The sequence below is a fragment of the Carassius carassius genome, chromosome 47 (genome assembly GCF_963082965.1).
Source record: "Carassius carassius chromosome 47, fCarCar2.1, whole genome shotgun sequence".
In the NCBI taxonomy this organism is placed as follows: Eukaryota; Metazoa; Chordata; class Actinopteri; order Cypriniformes; family Cyprinidae; genus Carassius; species Carassius carassius.
Window position 1 is genome coordinate 9,717,640 of NC_081801.1, and position 24,528 is coordinate 9,742,167.

Sequence of the window (24,528 nt, forward strand, 5' to 3'; positions counted from 1 at the left end):
TTTTTCAGCTTAATTTAAATGATCAAAAATGATTTTTAATAGTTTTAGAGTTAATTAATGATAAGACTTATAAAGTTTCATTAGTTAACAATAACAAACAATGGAAAAATACTAGAATTAAGTCATATTAGTTCATTTAAAAAAAGTTGTATCTGTTAACCTTAATGACCTGTGAACAATGAACAGTTTTTTTTTTATTAACAAAGATTAATAAATGGTGTAAAAATATATTGCTCATTGTTTGTACATGTTAGCTAATAACTAATGTTAACAAAGGAGACCTTATGATAAAGTGTTACCAACGATAACACTGGTGTGGTCGCCCACCAGTGAATCTGTGTGGATTTATTGACATGATGAGCACAGGTCACAGGACCCATAAACCCTCAGCATTGTAAAGTGACAGAACAAATTCACAGGGAGGAGGTGGAGCTCAGGAAAGGGAATCACAAATGCATGGGAAACCTTCTATGGAAATCTATCTACAGATTCTATCTCATGAAGCTCTCATGAAGTTCTCACAGACAGTGGTTCATTATGCTTCAGCGTATGAGTGGCTGGTTACGCTGAAGGCTCTTCTTTTACAGTACCAGGCAGAGAATGTCAACACTGGGGTGGAATGAGATCGAGGGAGCCTCTCTGGAGTAATGTTCACAGTGCTAGGGGAGTAGAGGCCTGTCTGGATGAGAAACAATCCTGTCTGTCTGAGACAGTCCAGCAGCCCCTCTATCAACAGCCAGAATGCTGTTTTCTTTTAGAAATAGAGGTCTTTGCTTTACGGTGTCTGTGTAGGTGAAAGCAGCTCTGCTTGTGGTTATGATTACTGAGTCTAATCATAAGTGTGCTGTAATGTAGTATTTCATAACATCAGACCTTCTCTGGTTCAGAGTGAGTTCTTTCCCATGGCTTTAGATCATGCTCTTCAACTGAGTTCACGTTCATTGTCTATAAAATATGAGTTATTCTCATTCAGAGAGGCCACCGTTTCCTTTATTAGTTCAATGTGTGAAACAGTTGATATACTGTATATTATAACTTGATTCAGCAAGGATGCATTAAATTTATAAATATAAAAAAAGAAAATTACAAAAACTTCAAAATGCTGTTCTTTCGAAGTTTTTATTCATCAAAGAATCCTTAAAATTGTATCACCGTTTCACAAAAAAAAAAAAAATATATAACTTCTTTCTATTTCTTGAGGAGCTGATCAGCATATTAGAATGATTTCTGAAGTATCATGTGACACTGGAGTAATATCTGCTGGAAATTCCGCATTTCCATTACAGGAATAAATTAAATGTTAATATATGTTTCAATAGAAAAAAGTTATTTTAAATAGCAAAAATATATTAATAAAATAGGTTGCATTATTTAGACAATATTGTCTGCCAGATTTTCAGCCATGGTTTGTGAAAAGCTATAGCACAATTTAAGTCCTTTTTTATCGTTACTTTTTAACTTCAGGAATATCTGCGCCCTCACATATTTTATTTTGAAATAATATTTTGCATTTAAAGGACATATATGTCACATGAAGCACACTGAATTATAATTGTTCCTACTGCTGCAAATATTCCTCTTAACTCTAATACTTAAATGTGAACGGGTTTCAGTTTCTCTATCTATACTTTTTTATACCTTTTAATTCACTGCAGTTGTGAATCTGAAATCTGTAAGAGATTGGCTGTATGCGTCACGTGGTGTTGAAATCGTGCATGCGCTTGGTGAGAATCATAAAACTTTACAGCTGCTTTCATCTTCGTTCACATTCTTTAAGAGTCAGGCACGCTTTGATTCTGGTGACCAGTAGAGGCTCATTTCAGACTGTACTACCTGGATAAATACGTAAGACTAATACGTATGACTAAGACAGACAAAACCAAGACATGAGCAAACGGGTTAATTACAGTTTATTAGCAGAATAGAGAGTGTGTTTGTCAAGCACGTCTCTCAGTTAAGAGGACATTTTGGGTGAAGCACAGCAGGAGACCTGCTGACTCAAGCTTTTGATTCCAGCTTTGTTACAATCACTTATTGATTTCAATAGATGTGCAGCATCATGAACGACATCTGATATCAGATGTTCTTGACTCACAATTCGTCTCATGAGGAACTTATCAGCTTAATGCAAAATTAATGAGGAAGTTATCAACTTTATGGCTTGGTCTTATTGTTATTTGGTGGTTTAGTAGGGTCAGCCCCCTTCCCACATTAGAGATGAGGAACTTGCTTTAGTAATTAACACGTGTTGATGCCTCCTTATGCTCATTATGGTTTCATGGATGCGGCTCTCAGCTTCAGTCCTGCGTGGCTTGTGTCTGTCGGTTCCATAGAAGAGTGACATATGGCATACGTATGATCATCAAAGGATATTTGCGCCATATGGAAAACTTGTCCTCTTCTTATTTTGCTCATCACAAGAAGATATATTTAGTGGATGATATCTGTGGTATATGGTCTAAATCAGTATCAGTAAATAGCTGCAAGCTATCTCATTGAGATCCAAGCAGATTGGAAAACTGAAGCCACATTTGAATGTTGCACAATGTCTTGTGGGTTTTCATACAGCTATAGCTCTATATCATGAATAGCACAATACTGAATCGATATGTGCAGCTGCTAAATGTTCTCTGTGTTGTAATCATTATGATCACACTTGTAATAATCGCTTTAATGAGCTTCTGAGGTTAATTCATGTTGGCTAACTGTATGATTCTATCATCTTAAACTTGGACACATTCTTTCTGTAAAGCTGCTTTGAAGCAATGTGTATTGAGGAAAAAGCTATACAAATACATTTGAAGTTATTTGAATATATTAAATTTAATGAACAGTTGGAGTTTGAAAAATTACGTTTTCCAGAAAGTTTTAAATGGCAGAATTTTATATTTGAAAAATAAATAAATAAATAAAACGTATCTGAGATCGAAGTATAAATTCATTAATAGCAGCACATGAAACTGTGGCCAAATCTCACAACATTCCATATGGTTTCCAGGGTTATTATAGTTATATAATAGTTATATTATTATAGTTATATATAGTATAAATCTAAAAATATTTTTGTTTCTTGAATTTTTCAGCTAGTTGTCAAAGCAGCATTTCTCATTTTTATTTGGATGTTTTAAGATAACAAACTAAAACGGAAATAAAAATAATGAAAACTATGACAATAACTAAGACAAAAAATGACAAAAATACACAGCAAAATCACAAAAACTTTAACTAAAATTACTGCAGATTTCACAGTATGCACAAACCAGTGTTATTTTGGATTTATTTATACCCTGATAATATTTATTAATGTTTTGAATTATAGCTCTCATTTCTTTTACATTGTTGGCATTAGCTTTTCATTATTAGTTTTCATTTTGTGCTTTGGTGATTTATTTATTTATTTTTAGCTTTAATTAACTTTTTTTGTTATAGTTTATTTTTAATAAATCAATGTACTACAACTTAAACCTTTATTTTTTTAGTAGGTTGTCTAGTTTTTAAAGTTTTTGTTCTAATTGTAATTTATATTTTATTTTATTTCACCTTCATTTCTATTAAAAATGAACAGTTATAGATTTAGTTAACAGAAGCAACACTGGCGCACATGATCTGAACCAGTGGAAGCACACAGTCACCTGGCCTCAGCATTTAAGAGTAATTGAAAAAAGAATGCCGTTGTAATGGAATATACAGAGTATTGTGTTTCACAACGGATGGAGGGTAAACTGGACACACGTTTTGCCTTTGTTGTGCATGATTACATGTTCCAGAGCATCTTCATCTTTCTTTTTTTCCTCAATGGGCAAAGAAACTATTGAGATACATGTGGTCTGTTAGCTTTGTATCATTGCAGTGTAATTGCTGAATTTAAGGGGGCTGAGAGTTCAAACTGGAGCAACAGATGGAAGACATTGTTTGATATATGGGGGTGGGGAAGTATATATGCACATCAAAATGTGTAATGGACAGGATACATTTGTTGGACATGTCTGGTATGAAAACAGTTGAATGTCTGATATTTCATATGTGGTTTCAAGTGTTTTTGGAGTTAGACACACAAGTGATCAATGTTTTTGGGTCAAGCCGTGTTATGGCAACTATTAGTGCACAAAAATGTCAACTTTAAAATATAAATGTATGTATTTGGTCATTTAAAGTACATTCAAAGGAACCCATTGCCATTTCCAGTGCATGTATTTACGGATTAAGCTAGAAGAGTTGAAAATTGATGGTTTGATTATTATACAGCGAGTGACTTTATTATGATGTTTGTTAAAGTGGTTTAATCAAAGCTCCAGGGAATTATTTGTTTTAGGGAAAAGAGGGAACCCTCACCCTCATTAAACTCCTCTGTAAACATTGTTTATATTTTTGACATTTACAGATAGTGAGAATAACAAGTGGATCAGGAAAGAAAACTGCAGTGCAAACTTTATTACATTTGAGCTTCAACTGCTTTAGAAACTGACCAACAGTGTCTCTTGCAGCTGCTCTGGTCTCTATTAATGAGGACAGTGTTTATTAGGGACTACATATGGATAGCATTGACTTCAGTTTCTTCAGTCTGTCGTTGTTGAGCAGCACTTACTGATGGACTCTGTAGTTATGATCATTTCACAGAGTTATTATTTAAAATCTGGTATTATTTCAAATGTAATAATAATAATAACAATAGTAATAGTAATAATACATATCAAATTAGACATTTAGTAATGTAAATAGAATATTATATATTGTAAACAATTGTAATACTTGATGAATAATAATTATTATTATTATTACAATTATTAAAATAATTATAAAAATACATTATTTTAAAATGATGATAACAATAATAATAATTATTATCATTATTGCATGTTTTTGGTAAATTTTTTCTATATCACTTGTATTAATAATAATAATAATAGCAATAGTAATAATAACACTAATATGTAATAATAAATATAAAATCCCAATATTATATATAATCAATTATTTTATTCATTATGAATTACACAACCAACAACAGCAACAATAATATTAATAATAGAATTATCATTATTTGCATGTCTTATATTTATTTCTATATATCACTTTTATTAACTATTTTATAAAAAAATATATAATAACTATAATATAATAATACTAATTATTATACTAATTAAATTAATTAATCTTATTTGTAAAAATTGGAATATGAAAAAAATGGGGAAGGTGTTTATTTCATTAATAATACTAATTATTATTTTTTTTATTCAGTATTAGTTTTGGAAAATTGTGAATATGAAAAATATGAGGGGGGGGGGGTTATATAATGAAATTTTTTATTTATTTATTATGTTTATTATTCATAGCCGTTTTAGCACCTGATTCACAAAGTTGTGTGTGTTTGTGTGTGTGCGTGCGTGCGTGTGTGTGTGTGTTTAGTACAAGGGTAGGAACATATGTTTCTGTCTGTAGTAATGCTCAGTAACCTGAGGCAGTCATTGATAGAGTGATCCTGCACACACTGACACCAGTTCAAGTGTGACACTCAACCTCCTCCTCCTGCTCAGAGAGGTCAAAGGTACTTCTGGTGTCATCCTGTCGATTAGACACCCGTGTCATTACTTGGCTCTACTTTTTGTGACCTTTGGATTGCCCTCCTCTTACAACCCCAAACAGTAATTTAAAAATATCATTTTTTATATTTTATAAATTGGTTATGCATGCTTGAAACAAAAGCCCAATAGCAAGACTATAAAAAGAAGATAAAGAATCTAAATTCACTTATACACTCTGTTGAGTTTATCAGTCATGGTTGGGTTTGACCAGAGGGAGATTGTTTTGTCCTAAAGAGCCTGGGAATGTTTTCATCTGTACTCTCCTCCTACTTAAAGCCACCTGGGCCTCATTTCCTCTCCTTACACTTCATATCTTTCATTGAGAGTTAACACACCTGATAAAATGCCTTACTTACACCTGAGGCAAACCTAAAGATTCATTTCTGGATTAAAAACCCTGAGCGGCTTTATGAGAATATGATATTTCGTTTCGTTTTCAGCAGATACAACACACTATTTCAAGAAAGATTATGATTTCAGTCTTTATTACAAATAATAAATATTTGTTTACACTGTTTGCAATATTTAAAATATTAGTTTGAAATAAGATGTTTTGTATGACCCGATTAAGCTACTTGAACATATCATTGTTCTATTTTTTCTTTTCTTCTCATTTTTCCCTCAGCGGAGAATTATTTTAGAGATTGCATTGTCGAGCACTGAGGACCTTATACCCGTGAGCCGCCGCTAGAGCGATTCAGATAGATTGTGTTATCATTTATTCATTCTGCTTCGCTTTCCCTGAAACTAGAACTAATCTAACCAATGCATTATTTACCATTAGTGAACACTTACCTAATGCATATTTCAACACCAGGCAGCTGGAGTCTTTGTCTTGGAGGTGCTGATCACTTAGTGCTATTGAATGAGCTTGGAGATTGTGCCAGGTCACAGGTTCAAATGCCCAGAGGTCAATGTCACACACATACTGTATATGCACAATGACAATTAAGGGTCTTGATCCATCCTGTCTTTGCAGAAACTTGCAGAAATGGCCACTGACCTGGGTATTTTTTGTTGGAAATGATACAGATTCATGTAAAATCAAATGCATTGTGTTAGCAACTGTATAATAAATCACTACTTTAGTCAAATTTGTGGTTGCTGCACATTCACTAGCGTAGCACGCAAAATAAGTCTTAAACTTCTTTTTGTTTAGAAAGTGGGAAACGTTTAGGAAATTAGGGCAAATTACTTTCTCATTTAAGGCTGTCGAGGCATTAAACTGTTCAAATTGTTGAGTCACTTGTAGCAGATGTGAATTACACAAACTGCACACAAATAGGACATTTTTGTAGTACATACTATTTAGAAGGAAGATACCATATTACCTTATTGGTAGTAAGCTTTGGGGCCCAATGCCATTCCTGCATAGAAATGCAGGAACGTTATTGGAGTTTCCTTTTAAATATTGTGGTTGGCATGTAAATTAATCATTAAGAAAATCTTGGATTAAATGAGAGCAAGATAAATGTAGGCTTTGAAACGAGCCAGTATGTTTACCCATATTTCGCTTTCAACATAGAACTTAGGAACAAACAGTCCTTTGGAAGTTCGCTGCCTGAAACCCTCTCTTTTAGCTTGCACAGTGACACACCTGAGAGAGAGAGCCCAGGCAAAGGTCCTCGCCGCAAGAAAGGTAGAATTTCACCCCCTTTGAAGTAACAGAGAAGGATTCAGGCCCCTCATTAGCCAGATAGAATCTACACTCAGACATGTAAGTTAGCGATTCAAATCTATTGGGACAGATTGAATTCCGTTAAATAGTGCTGTTTTTAGTTTTCTCAGGCTCTCTTGGTTATCTCTTATGAGGCAGCAAACAATGAGAAACACTGCAGGACATTCAGTGGCAGAGGCTGGCTGGGAAAAATCCTCTGGCTGTCTCATATTCGCTCCTTTCACAAATCCCTCCATAGATAGGTTATCTACATGAATGGCAGTCTGTAGCTCCGGAGTTTCTGCTTTAAAATGATAATGATTATTTGAGAGGACAAGAAAAGGGAAACTTGGTCAGCAGATATATATTGGATTTATATGGGATAAACATGAACAATAAAAGATAAAGCAGATAGGATGCCAAACAGTAACGTTTTTATGGAAACACTTTCAAACTGTACTTGCAGTTGTTATTCTAGCATTTGTGCATTGTGTGTGTATGTTCTCTTGCTTTTATTTTAGTTAACTGTACGTTTGCATGTGAAAATATCAGTTGTTAACCCTTAAATGTTTTCAGCACATTTTTTTAAATAAGTTAAATCTTGTGAGACACACTGACAAACATTATTTAACAACATTAAGTTATTACTATTATTATTATCATCATATATAAATGTAAACTCTTAAAAGGCAAATTATCCTGTGAGATGCATAACTGTAAAAGAGGAAATAAAAGCATTATTAAAAAAAAAACACACACACACAAAACACACTATATTGTGTATTAGAAAATAACAAATAGTGAACATAATAATATCCCAGGTGATACATAACTGTAAAATGTTAAATAAAACCAATCTTTGTAGGAAAAAACAAACAAACAAACCTGAAAACATGTTATTTGGTGTGTTAGAAAATAGCAAATAATGCTAATAAAATTGTAATATTATTTAATAATATTCACAGGCATTTAAACCCTAAAATGTGTTAATTAGCAAGTATTGCAATTGGTCAAAAGTCACAGTCTTTTCCAGGTGTTCCAAGGTGGTCCAACACTCACTATAAAACCAAAAGAACACTGAGCTCTTCTTTAAAAATCAATTAAGTGTGTTGCAATAATCAGAGTTCCCAGAGATCCCATTCTCCTGATTTGTCCTGAGTGTAAGCAGGAAACGTCTGACAGAGGAAGTGTGAGATAAAACCCAAGGTGTTTGCAGGGTAGACGTGAGATTAAGTGCTGAACCAACACTTCCGAGGACCCCAGGCACCGGGTTAGACCAGCACTAGGTAGATGGAGCTCATGAGGGTTATAAGGGAGAGGAAAGACACCTTATATTGAAAGCAGCCATTCATCTTCAAACATAAGTTTTTGAGAGGATTAGTCTAGGGTTTCGGGTTTTCTCCTGTTGTTAAAGTTTGTCTCACTAGAGGGACCCACCAGAACACAAGAACAGCATCCCACATCTTTGCCAATTCGAAGTCAATATGCAGATGCAAATTTGAGAAATAGTACTTTGAACTTTGTGCTATAGAAAATAATGCCAATGATTTGCCAGCCAATGCTTTTTGCTTAACGATATGAGGTATTAAGTAAACTATACATTGGCAAAAGTTTGTTTCTCTGAGCACATTGGAAATGTTTCTTAACAAAACTTTGAAGAGACTTCCTACAATTCCTGACATTATATAATCATTTTATGAATACATTCAAATGCCCTGGGCACAGTTTAGTTGCACTAACACATGTTTCTTTTCCCTCTTCTTTTGCAGCCCTTCCCCCAAACCATAATGAGTAAACGTCTCCCCCAGTAAGTGGCTGACTTGCTCGCATCTTTGCGACTCCAACAACACTTTTGACATAATGCAAGTCTGTCAAGAAGGTGAAATAGTTATGCAAGATGACCTGAGAATTTTAATAAATAAACTTTTTCCATCAGGACTCACAAAAATGTCTAGAAACCAGTCACGTAATTCCAGAAATGTGCTTCTCACACTTTGTTTAGTTCAAGTACTAACTGACTTGGCACTCGGCTGCACTACAGGTTGGAATTTAGGACTGAAGATGTGCCCAGATATGATATGAATTATATTTACTTGGCAGAAGCTGAATTTGGCTCGTTTTTTTTTCTACCGAAAAACAGAGAGGGATGTCGAACAAGAGGAGAAAAGTGGAGATACGGAATCTGTTGGACAATATGAAAAGGAACCACACTCGAGATAAAGATTGTTTTCATGGTGAGCTCTATCCCACGATAGCACTGATGTCTCATTTTGTTAATGCTCATTAAATGGTGTTTAATGGCTAAGACTTTTTATTGTAGCTGCTATAAACTTCTTCTGAATGTGTATACAAAGTACAAACAGTTCAGGTACCATCCGAGTTTTGTTGTTCATAATGTAGGACAGAAGACCAATGAGGATAGCGGTAAATGAGGGGAAAAGCAGCAATCAGCTCCAGGTGTCTCTGATAAGGCTCACATGCCATGGTGGGTGTGGGGGGGGGGGGGTTGTAGCAGTTTGCCGGAGGAGACCTGTACGGGCCGACGCATGGGGCTCCCAGCCCAGATGGGAGGGAATGGCGTGGGAGGGGCAGTGAGAGAGAGGGAGACACGGAGAGTGGGTGAGGCAATTGGGAGTAACAGAGTGAGACAGATAGGAGAGGGGCGAGGAAAAATGCCCCTCGTCGCCTCTCATTCTGACGCACGCATGCAAACAAAACATGCACACGCGGATCTTCAAAGCCGACTGCTTTTCATAGTCTCCCTATTAGCTAAAGAGATTACATCTGGGGCCCTGAACCAGATAAATAAGGTGAGAGGAGTGTCAGAGCTCAGTCTGCTCCACCTCAGGATCCTCTCAGCACCTCAGTGGTGAGCAGAAAGGAAACACGCTCTTAATCAGAGGGACATTGAGAGAGCGAGAAAGCTGGACTCTGTAGGGATTACCCTTTTTTTTCCTACCGTGGATTCCTCTCATTTCATCAAGAACAGATTCACTGCCCTGTTGCTTTCGGGTCGTTTTGCCATTCTTCTCCAGAACATTTTCCTTGCCTCTTGCTGTCCTTCAGGGGTTCTTCAGTGGATTGTACGTGGGAGAGCAGGAGGAGGTGAAGCGGTTCCCCACAGAGGTGTTTTGAGTTATGGATGTTGACACATTCCTTCTGGACACGAAGAGAACTGGATCCAGCCTGAGCAGCACAAGCAGACGCTACCTCCACGGACGCTTCACTGGTCTTTACCTCCTGGTATCACCCTTTCTCCCAGCCAGCTCTTCAGCATGCACCTTTCTGTGAGGCTCATCCCAGTCTTCCGAGCTCCAGGACAATGTGCAAATGGAAAGTGACTAAGGGTGCCTCAGCCTTGTTCCGTCTATCCTGCCTTTCCCTTCCGCTGCTGCTCCTGCTCCTGTGTTCGGCTCTGTCTGTGGCCTGCCATGACACCCACAGGGCTGTACGTGCCCCGAGGGGTGCCAACTCCTCATCGTCTGCTGTGGTGGGGCGGCATGTGCGCAGCTACAACCACCTCACAGGGGACGTGCGCAAGAGGAAACTCTTCTCCTACCAGAAGTTCTTTCTCAGGATCGATAAGAACGGAAAAGTCAATGGCACCAAAAGCAAGGATGATCCGTACAGTGAGTAATGCCTGTTTTTCTCCTCTTTCCTTTCACATGTGGGTCCCATAGAAGAAATGGAAATGCCTCCTTCGATTTCACAGTCAAACACCCAGCAAATAATATGAACCTTACATGAAGTTGATGGGCGCGAGTTGCTGTGCATGGAGTTGGGCTTTGCATGCATTGCTGGGAGGTATATAGTCAGTTATAATGTTTGTCCTTAGGTTTCAGAGTGCAGATTTATTCGTAGCAGGTTTCCTGGAACCAATTTGAAATTACCAGGGGAGCCTTTCCTTTATGTAAAATGCGCAAACCGTTGGAAGTTACTCCCGAATATCATGCAGTACATCAGTTATATTTATTACTGCTGCTGCAACTCCCTTGTCACTGCAACAAATGGATTAAGATTTTGTTAATTTAAAGCAAATGTCAGCTGGCTCTTTTTTTCCTCTTGAAACTGTTATCATGTTCATTCATAAATAATCTTTAGATAATCAGAAGTTTAATTTCCAGTCACCCAGTGAAGAGCTCGAAGCACCTGGCCACCACACTCTGAAATCTCCCTCTGCTCTTTTTCGTTAGTAGGTTGCACACACATTGCCGCTAATAAAAAAGGCTTTGACATATGGTTCCCATGTGCGTGCTGCTTAGATTTTTTAGACAAGGGTGTGCTGGAACTCCGTAAGACATGGCACTGAGTATTTCAATTAGCTGGACTGCCTCTTAAATGTGTTGCACAGAAAGTCTCTTAATAAATCCAAGACCAGGCTTGGAAAGTTTTGGAAAGCTTTCAATTACCATCAAAGAGTTTGTCAAGAAAGCTGGACACTATTAGGTCCAGTGCTGTAGATGTTAACGTTTGCATAATTATATTTAGTAATGCATATTTGAACCAAATAAATAATTATACATTTAATTTTTTTTTAAAGATACACATTATATCTATCATGACACGTTTTTGTACTTCCCTGTTAAAAACATATCATATGTCATGTTTTTGTACTTATCCCTATGCCAGTAATCCTTGTACATGTTAAAATATTCCTGCCACTCACTTACCACATGTGAAAATTGCACTGTCCTTATTAGCTCCCACAATGACCCTTAGGCATGAAGGATACTGGTAATATTGTTCCAGCCAGATGCACTGAGTTTCAGTGGGGATTCACATCTCATTTCAGTGCTGATATATCTGAAGTGTGGATATGGCCTGGAATGTCTGCGGGAGGCATAGCAAAGGGGAACCACTTGTTGATGAATGGATCATTTCTCCTAAACAGATTGGACCTCTGCCATCCCTTTCCATGCACTTTTTTTGCAAGCACTTTAATTGAATTTGAAGGGCCTCTGGTGCCCACAAGGTAGCAGCAGTGCTCCCTCTGTCCCTCGCTTTAAAATAGCACCACAGTAGATGTTAGTGTGCAGCCTTTACGACTGACTTGTTTGCTTGATTTATTCTGTAATCAGAGACCATTGTTGTTTTGCCACAAATACCCAGAAAGAGGGCAGAAATGAGTGGCTTGCTATGTTATGTATCATCATGTACTTCAAACATCAAAACATCCTCAAATGATTTTACTCCAGTTGGAGCCACTGGCATTTTAAAAGGAACCAGTCCCTTTGCGGTATAATATTTCTCTCAAGTTAACAAAAAGAATATTCCCATGAATAGCACAGCGTGTCATTGTATATAGACTGACGTCATTTTGACAATTAGCTTTATTTGAAGGCCCAGAGTTAGAATAGGACTTAATTTTATCGAGAGGGAAAAGGTTGTGCATATATCTGTGCCTGTCAAACTCAATTGAAACTTTTTTTTTTCAGTGTTTATGAAAAGTACACTGTACATTATGCTGAAATTAGTAGTTGAATAAACTCAAGGTTAGTAGTTTGTCTGTTTTGGATGAGCCTAACTTTAGCCAGAGTTACAGAATATTCTTTTGGAAAAGCACTTAAGTATAAGGAGATGTATTTTGTTTAGCATACTCCGCAGTTTTAATGAGACATTAATATGGCCTATTTACCAGCAATGCACACATAAAATGTCACATCTTGATGCAAAATTTACATTTACACCCCCGTAAACACTTGCAGTAAATCAAAAGCCCGTAGTTTATGAGAGGGCCAATATTTGTTTTGCATATTTGATGTGGAAAAATATTTGCAGAGAGCCTAAGTATGATAGATTGTTACATTTCCCAGATTCAAGCTCCCAGTCAGAGAGTCTCTTTGTCCATATTCGAGTTCTCAAGTCCAGCCTTCTTTAGTTTTCAAGTCCACAAAAGACCTGTCTATGTGCAGCTTGAAATCCTATCCCACCCATATTGTTTGATTTTCTTTCAGAATCCATCAGCTCGGTATCACTTTTGTCGCATTGTGTTTCCCCCAAGACATTTTTTGGAAACGGCACCCCGTGTTCGAACTCGGAGCTGTCCTTGGTGTATTGAGCGAGCTTAACAACAAGCTCACTGTGATGCAAAAGCTCTCGCATGGACTGGCCAGAATTTAATCTTTTTTTAGCTGTTTTGATATTGTTTGCCTTCTCTTTCCTCTGTGCAATTGTTTTGTGTTTATCACACAGTGCTGATGAAAATCGTATAGTATCGACACAAGCGAAAAACCTCCGGTGTTGTAGTTCAGCGGTGTTGGCATGGCCGGAGGATATCGTTAATGATGATCATTAGTCTTTGACAGCTGTGATTGAGGGGATTTGTCTGATCAGAGTTCAACTACTGGTTGAATCGTAAGGTTTAAAGTGCAGGGGTCTTTCCAATCATCATGACAGCTCTTGGGCAGCAGATCAAACAAGGGTCAGGCCAGCGGTCATTATATGTCTCTCACTCCATTTGGGGTTAGTGTAATCTAATAGGGCTCAATTAAGAATATTGCTGGTCTAATGAGGTGTTTCCAGGCCAAACCCCATTAGCTTTGGTCAGAGTGGCACATTTGAAAGCTGTTTTTCTTCATGATAGAATATAAATTGCTCTGTTTCTTTCAGGTGTTGAATTTCTTTGTATGCGTTAGGCTGGACCTTATCAACTATAAAGCATACAAACTCTTGTGGGATTCAATTATTTATTTGCTGTATTAATGTTAATATTCATAACTTGTCTTTTCTCCTGCGTTCCATCAGCATCTGTTGGTTTACCTCATTAAAAATAAACTTACATTAAAAAACTTCTTTTATGTGAGAGATTTCCATGTAAGTTGAGAAAATGTATTATTATTATTTTTATCATTAATACTTCTTTTTTTTACCTGTTCAAACTGCATCTAGATTTATATTTCAAAATACCCCCATAAAAACTTAATTACCCACAATGCTTTTGACTTTGATCCTTAACCTTCTTTTTGCGCAACATGTGATGATTCTTCAACATAATTTTTGGTGCCACCATGAACCATAGTGAAGTATTCTCAGTCAGTTTGACCAGTACATTACCTTTGTTTTATCTCTGCATATAGTGAACATCTCTGTGATTGGTCATAGTGCTTAACCACTGCAAAAAAATTTGACACAATAATTGTGCAGCCTTAGTAGTTAATGATCATTTTCATATGATATTTGACCACAGATTTATACTCTATTTGACTGCATGTTAATCATAAAATCAGTTTATTCAGTTTTTCAATTGTGGCTGTAAAATGGCTCACTGGTGTGAATGAACATGTGCAATGTGTGAATTTAAATGATATGTTGCCAGGCCTGACCACATGTATGGCACTCCACAGAAGTGTGTGTGTGTGTGTGTGTGTGTGTGTGTGTGTGTGTGTGTGTGTGTGTGTGTGTGTGTGTGTGTGCGTGCTTTCTGTGGTTACGGTGCCCATTTATAGCTCCCCTGGGAAATCCCAAACACACAAGTAATAAAAATGACTTATGAGGATTGAGCTGATGTGCAAAAGGTTAGTGTCAGTGTTTTATTCTCTTTGACCTTGACGTCCTCATAGACTTTCTCCTTTTTGATTCATAAATAACAGAGCTGGTTTTTACGAGGCATTTTAAGGATCACTACAAGGAACACAGCCTTCAAAAATGCAGCATGCTGATAGCTTTGACATCTTGTTCCATTATGTTTGACCAAAAGTTACAGTAAAGAGATATTACAAGAGATTTCTATTTGAAATAAACGCTGTTCTTATGAACTTTCTATTCATCAAAGTATCCTAAAAAAAAACAAAAAAAAAAAAGGAATAAGCGGCACAACTGTTTTCAAAATTGATTAAATAATAATAATAATAATAATAATAATAAACGCATATTTTAATGATTTCTGAAGAATCATGTGACACTGAAGACTGGAGTAATGGCTGCTGAAAATTCAGTGTTTGCCATCAAAGGAATAGATTACATTTTAAAATATATTAAAATAGAAAACAGTTATTTTCAATAGTGTTTTTGATTAAATAAATGCAGCTTTGGTGAGGAGATAAAAAAAAACTTCTGGAAGATTTTAAAAATTAATGTGCCATAATTTATAATTTTATAATTTTAACATGCAAAAAGTCCATGTTTTCAAATTAATGTAAAAGTACCCTTAAGACTGTTAAACCCACAACACACAGGTCTTTTCTGTAATAGCAGCTCAACATCTTCATTTAATTAATACATTTCTTTTTTCCACGCTGAAAGTTCAACTTGGAGGAGTGGAAGACCAGATGTATGCCTAACCTCTGACCCCATTACTTAAAGCAGAGCACTATTTGTGCCATGGGATGTTCTGGGGAGAAACACCACTGTCTCTTTTCTGCCGTGGTCTGTCTGATTGCCAACAGACGGTGACTAAAAGCACACTTGCCCACAAACCAGTGAGACAACAATTGTGAACTTTCAGGAAACTATAAGCTCTGAGGAGACATTTACTGATCATTGAGCAGTTTATGGAGTAAGAGTGAGATGTAACAAGTTTTAAGCCAGGTACAGATATTCTGTGTAATATCTACAAATATCTGTTGTTCTCTTTATGCTTATTATAAAGCCATTGAACAGGAAAGAAAGAGGGAACGACTTTGCAAGGTCTATTGGAATACAGTGTCCTATGTGATATACTACAATACTGGACAAATGAGAGCATGGTGAAGCTTTCCTCAAACACATCTTCTCACAAGCTCCAAGGGGAATTCCTAAGCAATTTGTGCTTGAACAGATGGTGGCGGTTGGCGCATCAAAGCACTGAAGAGATACAAGGACCACTGTGAGCAGAAATAAATCTGACCAGTCGAATTTGTGTGAGCAGGAGTGGTCTTGCATTGGTTCCCAATGCTTTGACATTTAGGAGGAGGTTGGAATCTGTTTGCCACCACAGAAGGTTGTCTGGGTGTTTGGCTGTGTCATGTGTGTGTTTGGGGATGGTGCATGCATGGTTGCATGTGCTTGTGAGTGTTTCAGTGGTTTCATTGCCCGGTCAATGCAAACATTGAACAAATCTGTCTGTCATCAAAAATGAGTTGAGCACATAATCTTCAGTCCTCACAGTATGCAGGGTGGTTAACAAATGCTTGGACAGTTAGTCAAACAAAAACATAATACTTAACATGCTCTGATGGTCTGGACTAACCCATTTACCTAAATTTGTTACTTCAGACTTATGTGCCCTCTAGAAGCTTGCGTTCTGCAAGTGAACGTCGCTTGATTGTGCCATCCCAAAGAAGCACAAAGTCACTTTTACGGACTTTTAAATTAAATGTTCCCTCCTGTCCTTGAAGAGTCCTTAGCCATCTTCAAGAATCGGCTTAAAACACATCTCTTCCATCTTTATTTGACCCTCTAACTTTAACACTCACTATTCTAATTCTATTCTTTAAAAAAAAATCCAACTACCTTTCTAATCTTTTTGTATTCTATTTTCTTTTCATTTATTATGCAGTTGTATATGTGTGTGTGTGTGTGTGTGTATGTGTGTGTGTGTGTGTAAAGACCTCTAACACTAGCTTGCTCTATTCTTTTTTTTATTCTATCCGTTTTCTTTTTATTTATTATATTTTTTAAAATCCCATGCTACATGTACTGTGTTAACCTAGCTGAGACTTGTTATAGCACTTATATATCATTGCTCTTTTTGTTGTTTTTGATTGCTTCCACTGTCCTCATCTGTAAGTCGCTTTGGATAAAAGCGTCTGCTAAATGAATAAATGTAAATGTAAACCAATGGATGTGAAGGAGAACGGATTGCACAACTCTCTTTACCAGTGAGTTTGTATTGTGCTCTATTAGCAAGTTTCAGTAGGAAAATCCGCAATGAAAGCCTGTTTATGAGGTGCAGAAAAATGAACAAAATTGTTTTAAGAAAAATCATCATTCTTCACAAAGCTTTTAACACAGCTCTGAAATAGATTTATTTTAAGTCTGTTTGCAGTCCACATATGCTTTCTATAAACTATCAGAAAGGCTTCATGGATTTTGTTTTTAACATGACAGAGGATGCACAGACATGATCAGGCTCTTCAGGTTATCATCAACTGGTCTGTTTTGTAGCTATTAGAATCATTTTGTCTTGTTTTTCTGTAAATTATCAAGATAGATTTACTTGAGAAGCAAAATGACTCTTTTTCTTCAGAAAACTAAGACTTAATATATTATGAAAATTAAGTGACTTTATGCTTAAAATAACAAAATATCTGCCAATGGGTTAAGAAAAATGTACTTGTTTGTACCTATTGTCTAGTTTCAAGTATAAAATTTTGATACATTTTTCAGAAAACAAGACTTAACACTTTAAGTTATTTTGTGTCTCAATTAAACATATCTTGATTTAAGAAGGTTTTGTATTTGAAAGAAAATAATTTTTTGCAGTGTATTTCAGCATAACCAGGAGGGTGGGATAATAAGACCTGTCCAATGATCTTCCTGAGCCCAGGAGCCAGGGGCCTGCAGTGCTCAGATCAAAGGTCCAAGTCACTGTCATCAGAAGCCAATGACGGGTCAGCTGCAAAGATGTCTTTTAATGGGGACCCTTTTTCCTTTATGGTCCTGTAGACGGGGGGCTAATTGAAAAAACGTGCGTGTCAGAGGAGTGGTGGTACAAGGTTCCCAGGACAATTAAGCAACCTGGTGCAATATACAGTATGACTTGAATTGACTCTGTCTTTCCACTGGAGAGGAGAGCTGACAAGCAGTTGTGTTCCAGAGTGCAAGTAAGATTATTATTTTGACGTCTGGAAGCGATCCAGTCTGAACACTGCTAGGGAAAAGTCTGTTTGCCTGATAAAACTTGTTGTTTGAAGTGGATGTGGGTCTCTTTCACTCTCTTGCAGGCTTTGGTGGTGATTTTTGTAATTACCACAAGATGCGATAACCTGAGTTCTGTCACCCTGCCAAGAAAACATTGAACTCCGTTAAGCGGGAAGGGGAGCGGCCACCTACAGAGCCTGAGGCAAGAGCCAAGTCTACTGAGAGAAGATCTAGCTAGGCTATGGGTGGGATTCTCTGGACCACCGTTGGGCCATGGGCAGTGTAATGTCACAGACACATGGCCGCTCACAGACAGGGTATGAGTAAGGTGGGGTCGGGCTTGTTAAAATGCAGAGGCTTTTAAGTCTTTGTAATCCGAGCCCTAACGGGGAGTAAAACAAGAATACTGTAGGGATTAGGTTGCAGCGCAGCTTCTTTTAAGAGAATGCCTTGGCTAGTGCTTTGAATAATGCAGGCGGTGAAATTGTATTTGTCAGAATTCCGGAGCGCCGTGATATAGATGTAACAAAACATTGGGTCTGCCAGGAAAACTGTTTAAAAGTAATCACGCTCTCATAAGTCTGACTTTGCTGTCTGTAGAGCAGCAGTTCTCAAACTGTGATGCGAAGAAGTGGCTGGCAAGTCTTCTGGTTAATAATAAAAATAATAATAACAATACATAAAATATATAAATAATGGCTGGTGAGTTAATTGACTGATAATAAAACAATAAATAAATAATAAATAATATATTTAGAATTGTCAAAAAAGCACCAATATGATTTAAAATAAATCACAAATCGCAAATTAAACAGCTTATAACTAATAACCAAGTACATTATTGTAGTAGCGATATTAGATTAATATTATTAATATTAGATCTAAAATGTTTTAAACTGAAATCAAATAAAATATAAATATTAGACCAAAAAAATTTTTTTTGAATATTTTTGAATATTTTTTGAATATTAGACCAAGAAAATGTTGCCTTGACAATTAACAGGAATAAAATAAGTTGAAGTACTAAAATTATTAAATTATTGAAATAAAATAAAGCATTATTTAAACATATCTATTATTTTTAAAAGAATTTGTGAAAAATGGCTTCTGATTTTGATAATTATTATTCAGTAAATGATAGTTATTAGTTATAGGATTTTTTTCAAAGTTGTATCTGTTAAAAAAATTGGGGGTTTCTCTCAGACTTGAGGTGTTAGGAAGTCAGACTTGAGAAGTTAGGAAGTTAATGTTAAAGTGGTCTGCACCAGCTGATTAAGTTTGTGAATCACTACTGTAGAGATTTGTTGAGGTTTAACTCTTACATGACAGTGCATATGCACTTTAATGAGCCATATTAAACTGTAACTTGTTGCACGCACAGCTGTTGTTCTTGGTAATTTCTTAAAAATGTTGATTAGATAATATGTGCTTGAGTGCTTAATGCATTTCAGACACTGGCCTTAAAAGAGACCTTTCTCTGTACTTTTAGGTCAACTCTCATCTGGTATTTTGGCATAAATGAAATGAAAGAGAGGCAGATCTTAAATGTTTATGGTGTGGAAGAAGAAAGCATGCAGTGAGACCTGTTGCTTAGATGCCTCAGAGATGTTTTGGTTTTGTAAATCCAGCCTTTTGTTGCAGACCAGCATTTCAGCTTCAATGCAGACAGAAGAAACACTCCTGGATCTCGTGAGTGAGTCATAAAAAAATGCTTTGACAGACCACATCAAATAGCCAAAAGCAAACAGGTGCTTTCCGCCAGATGATTCAAGATTTATTTTGACATTGCATGCTTTAAAGAGCAGCCACCAAATTTACTGTAGATATGACATGATGTTTGCACACATGACATGACATCACTCACATAGGGATGAGTGCTATGTTTGGGATTTCTGGTCAAAATTTCTATGTGCTTGTGTCATTTTGGGCAGCCGTCCCATTGCTTTTGTCCAGTCTGTTGCTCTTTGATCATGGATTATACTCCCTTAATCCTACCAAGTCTGTGATCCCATCTCTGAGTCCCTTTTATTCTGTCGCTCTTGCTCATGAACCTGAGGTGAGGGAGGAGAGAGGATTGAAAACTAGCTGTCCTTACATCTACTCTTGGTGATTGCAACCTGAGCCCGTGTAGAGGATCTGCCTTCAGATCCACTTAATCCTCCTGTTGTAGCAACGCTTGTGCCCCTGATCCACAGGTGTGGATTCAGTCCCTCGGCATCACTAAACTCGGATGTCAGTGTCAGCCATTTACAAACCATCTGAGACATAGAGGGTTTCACATAGTTCTGATATATATATAGTAGTATACTATAATATACTACTAAACTGCTCGTGTTTATCAATGGCCAGAAGCTGCAGGCAAAAGCTCTTTTAACCCCATACACAAACAACATAGGAACATATAGGCCTGTTTGCTACTAGGACATGCTTTGGTCTGGGACTTATCTTATCTAAACCGTGATGGCTTTATGGGTTCACATAACTGCCTTTTAAAAGACAAAACAGTAATGGTTACCACAACTTGAATCTCCAATGGCTACAAACCTCTGCCAGTATGCTTTTCAGCTCTGAAAACTCTAACAAAGACAGCAAAATATGAGTTTTCATGTCAGAAATGAGCAGTTTTGAACATAAGTACTCCTGCATGGGAATGGAGAACTTCTGAGTGTAGCATCAGGTTTATGAGGTGGAGTGTGGGTAAAGTTTGGGGAGGTCATTTCTGTGATGCCTTTACCTATTTACATGTTCATATTTGTTACCTGTTCTATCATTTTAGGCTTGCATTTAACCTATTTCATTATGCAATTACATGTTTCATATGACACCAGCACTGCACCGTGTTTAAAGTAAAATAAGTATTTGCATAATTCCAAAAACTCTAAAAACTGCGATGCTTTAAAGTGGACGTCATGTTAATGATGTGTTTATGTTTGTTTTGTAGGTACACTTGAAATCAAGTCTGTGGATGTGGGCATCGTTGCCATCAAGGGGATCCAAAGTAATTACTACCTTGCAATTAACAAGAAAGGGGTGGTCTATGGGGCGGTGAGCATCATTTTCTCTTCATTCCTCTTTTAATTATAGTTAATGAGTGGACTCCACAACAAATAATGATAACGTTTCATGATCCCGTCCAAACCGAAGACGTCCTTCTTATCAGGAATTTTTGAACAACATTCAGAATTTCTAAACTATTTATAGAAATTAAGCTCTTTACTCAAGCTTCCAGAACGATCCGTCAGCCCTCCAGTCCCTCTCAGAGGCTTTGATGTCAGAGAGCCTGCTCTATTTCTCGTCTTGGGGCACTTAAAAAGCCTGGGGTTGTTTTAAAGGACAGTTCCACTCCATTGCCTGTAAATAATCCCCCAGCAAAAGTCAGCTTGAGCAAAAGAGATCTGTCATCTTTGAAAAAGTAAGCCGAGAAGGCTTTCTTCCTTACACAGTAGTCTCTCCTCCAACACTGCTCCATGCATGCGTTCTCCTCCATTCACAATCCAGCCATACAATCCCTTCTCCCTCTTTGTTGCAATTTCTCTCCAGCCCCATCGCCTTTCATTCATCCGCTCTCATGAATGGCAAATGTTACCTGAAACAAGCAAAAATAGTGCTGTACATTTCCAAAAGTGAAATCAACCGATTGGAAAGGGAAAGTCCTAAAATGCTATCGCCTATGCCTCGGGTCTGTTGTTCTCACTGTGGAAATATCAATATAGTGAAGTACACTACCATCATATAAATGGTGGATAATACAGTTTAAAAAAATATGTTTTGATATATGTACAAATTGATAATTTTAATGTGTAAACATTATATTGATAATATTAATATACAACATTATATACAATATTAATTTTATGAAATGCATTTTTTTTCTGGAAGTAGAGGCAGCAATATTGACATGATGTTAAGATGAATGGTGTACGCAGTATAACTTATAATACATTAATTCCATTCCAAAATAAGTATGAAATAAAAAAGTATTATTTTTTTATATTTATATAAAATATATAGATTTGTATATTTTTTATTATTATATGTAAGGACTGATCCTTTTAATGTAATATTATATTACAGCAATATTTTATACATATAACAATAATCCATTATATTACTATATATATATATATATATATTATGAAATGCATTTTTTTTTCTTACAGTAGTGACTATAATACTGATAAGGTTTGCATTCAGATCATTTCTTTTTAAATAAATCAACAAACCGATATACAGACTAAAACTGACTCACATATGTCTTCTTCATGCAGAAGGATTTTGGCGTTGACTGCAAGCTGATAGAGAGGATAGAGGAGAACCGGTACAACACATACGCCTCGGCAGAGTGGAGGAACAAAAAGAAACCCATGTTTGTGGGCTTGATGGCCAACGGGAAGCCGATGAGGGCCAAAAAGACCCGGAGAAAAAACACAGCCACACACTTTCTCCCCATTCCTATCGTGTAGCTACAACCCCACCAAAAGGGAACATTTAACTGCACTGAGGAAAGACTTGGACTTTTTCGACAGTTTGGAGAAGGCACTATGTAAAGGAGCTAAGAGAACTCCTTTTCACTGAGTCCGATTGTTGTCACATATTTGTTTTTAAGTTATTGGCACCAGGGAAAATAGGGGACATTTTTAATGCCAAACCCTTTTCTAGCAAAGGAAAGGTTGGACCAAATCCGACGGAGAGGAATTGGACATTGCAACCTCCCAGAATGAACTGAAGAGACCTTTCACAGAGTGTATTGCTTGTGTGTATTTGTGTGTGTGTGACCTTTGGATGCAGTTATTTATGCTGTACTAACTCATACGAAACACTCTAACAGACTCTCAAACTCTGTGACTCAGTGGACTGAAAGTTATGCAAACACTTACTGGAAGCACTTGCTCAAGGTGCAAGACTGAGAGGCCGAGACGGAGACCCTGCATCCTACCATCCAAATTTAGTCAAGCTAGCACCATAGCGTTAAAAACTCTAACATTATTAACATGCAAAAGCCACTGTATTTGATATCTCCATTCTTTACCTGACAGCTTTGGAATAAATTATTTATTTTATGTAATATTTAAAGAAAAACAAAGGCAAAAAACATGGAAAGGACTTATTTTTAATCATTTATGCTCCTCTTTTAAAAAGCTATTCTATCGGTTACACATGAATAAATAAATATATTTCTCCTTACCTAGCAGAAGTTGCGTCCGTGATGCTGAGAAAAGCTTGTTTTCTTCTTTCATTCAATTCTCAGAGGTTAAATGCATCTCTAAACAAATGAACTTGCTGCACTTATAGAGGGAAGAGGTGATCTGGTTAATATGTTTTCTGTACATTTAAAAACTATTAGCATTAGTGATTTTCTCAGTCACTGTTTACGCTATAAAAAATACCATTTAAATTGATACCAGACATCACTGTTTCATAAAGAAAGCAATAATAAATAAATAAAAATCCCAGTGATAACTATGAGCTCATCTCTAAAAGCATTTAAGAATTCAAAACACACAGTCTTCGGTCACTGCCACACATATTGTCCTAGTATCAGTTGTGAAAGGGACACTGTGCTTTGAGATTCTTTTAAAGCTGAGTTCACTTGTGCCCCAAAAAGTCTGGTATACTCTGAATTGAAAACATTCTTCTTTGTTTGTTTCAGCTGTTATCAAAACCCACATGTAAATCTATATCCACACTCAATGCCCTTTTGCCTCATTTTCAACTCTTACTACAACTTTCAATCATGAAACTTTGCTCTACTAGCCCACTCACTTCAAAGAGTCAATGTGAAGGGCATGTGGTGTGTATGTAAATATTGGCAGTAGATTTTGGGCTGATTCTGATTATCTCTACTGTAGCCTTAATGCTTTCCCCCCTCTCAAAACATCGGAAAAGTTCCAGCAATTAGTAAATAAAAGCTTAGAAGCTTTGGGTTGGAGTCTCACCTTTTTATCATAGTCTCTATTGCTTTTTGCTTTCACTTGGGAACATGACGGTGATGCATGGACTTTCCCAGGCAGTTTTTTATTGTTTCAAGTTAAGAGTATTGGTGTGTTTGTTTAAAAGTTCTTTTGGGTGTTTCGTAAACATCTTTTCATGTACAATTACACAGAAATTGATTCAAGACTAGGGCTGGGAACCAAAAACCAGTTTCATTTTATGAGTCGTGTGATGTTCAGTTCGTTAACATACTTCAGCATGGTGAACCATATTCAAATATTTCCATTGAGTTTCCAGCGATAGTTATTCAGGCACCTCAACACGGCAACTAAATCGCTAAACTGACAACGTCCGATTCCCGAAAGAATGAGTCTTATGAGCCAGTTCTTTTTAGAGAATCAGAAACAAGCAGCGAAATTGATTACTGAATGAGTCATTCGAATGGGTTGGCTTTTAGTGAATCAAAAACACAATGTAAAACTTGTTATCCGATTGCCGAAAGAATAATTCAGTTGTCTTAAGTGAATCAAACAACTCTAATGTATTTATGCGGCCTCTAAAAACACTCTAAAATTCACC

The 24,528-nt window shown here is 36.7% G+C and overlaps 1 protein-coding gene across 2 annotated transcripts; it reads left to right on the forward strand.

The window, feature by feature from the left end:
* The first annotated feature begins 1,739 nt into the window (after positions 1-1,739).
* LOC132130741 (fibroblast growth factor 10-like) lies at positions 1,740-23,204 on the forward strand. 2 transcript variants are annotated; one of them, XM_059542536.1, is made up of 4 exons: positions 1,740-1,845; positions 10,306-10,868; positions 20,960-21,063; positions 22,287-23,204. In XM_059542536.1, the coding sequence occupies exons 2-4, from the start codon at positions 10,562-10,564 to the stop codon at positions 22,479-22,481; spliced, it is 606 nt and encodes a 201-aa protein (XP_059398519.1). In that variant the 5' UTR covers positions 1,740-1,845; positions 10,306-10,561; the 3' UTR covers positions 22,482-23,204. The 2 variants fall into 2 exon arrangements, with proteins under 2 accessions (XP_059398519.1, XP_059398518.1); XM_059542535.1 differs by lacking the exon at positions 1,740-1,845 and having other exon boundaries at positions 9,872-10,868.
* Positions 23,205-24,528: the final 1,324 nt, after the last annotated feature.

Bases quoted from the DNA above. Each gene is read 5' to 3' on its own strand.
- LOC132130741 (XM_059542536.1), top strand. From the start codon at position 10,562: ATGTGCAAATGGAAAGTGACTAAGGGTGCCTCAGCCTTGTTCCGTCTA. The intron at 10,869-20,959 runs GTGAGTAATGCC...TTTGTTTTGTAG, and splicing joins AAGCAAGGATGATCCGTACA to GTACACTTGAAATCAAGTCT. The intron at 21,064-22,286 runs GTGAGCATCATT...TTCTTCATGCAG, and splicing joins AAGGGGTGGTCTATGGGGCG to AAGGATTTTGGCGTTGACTG.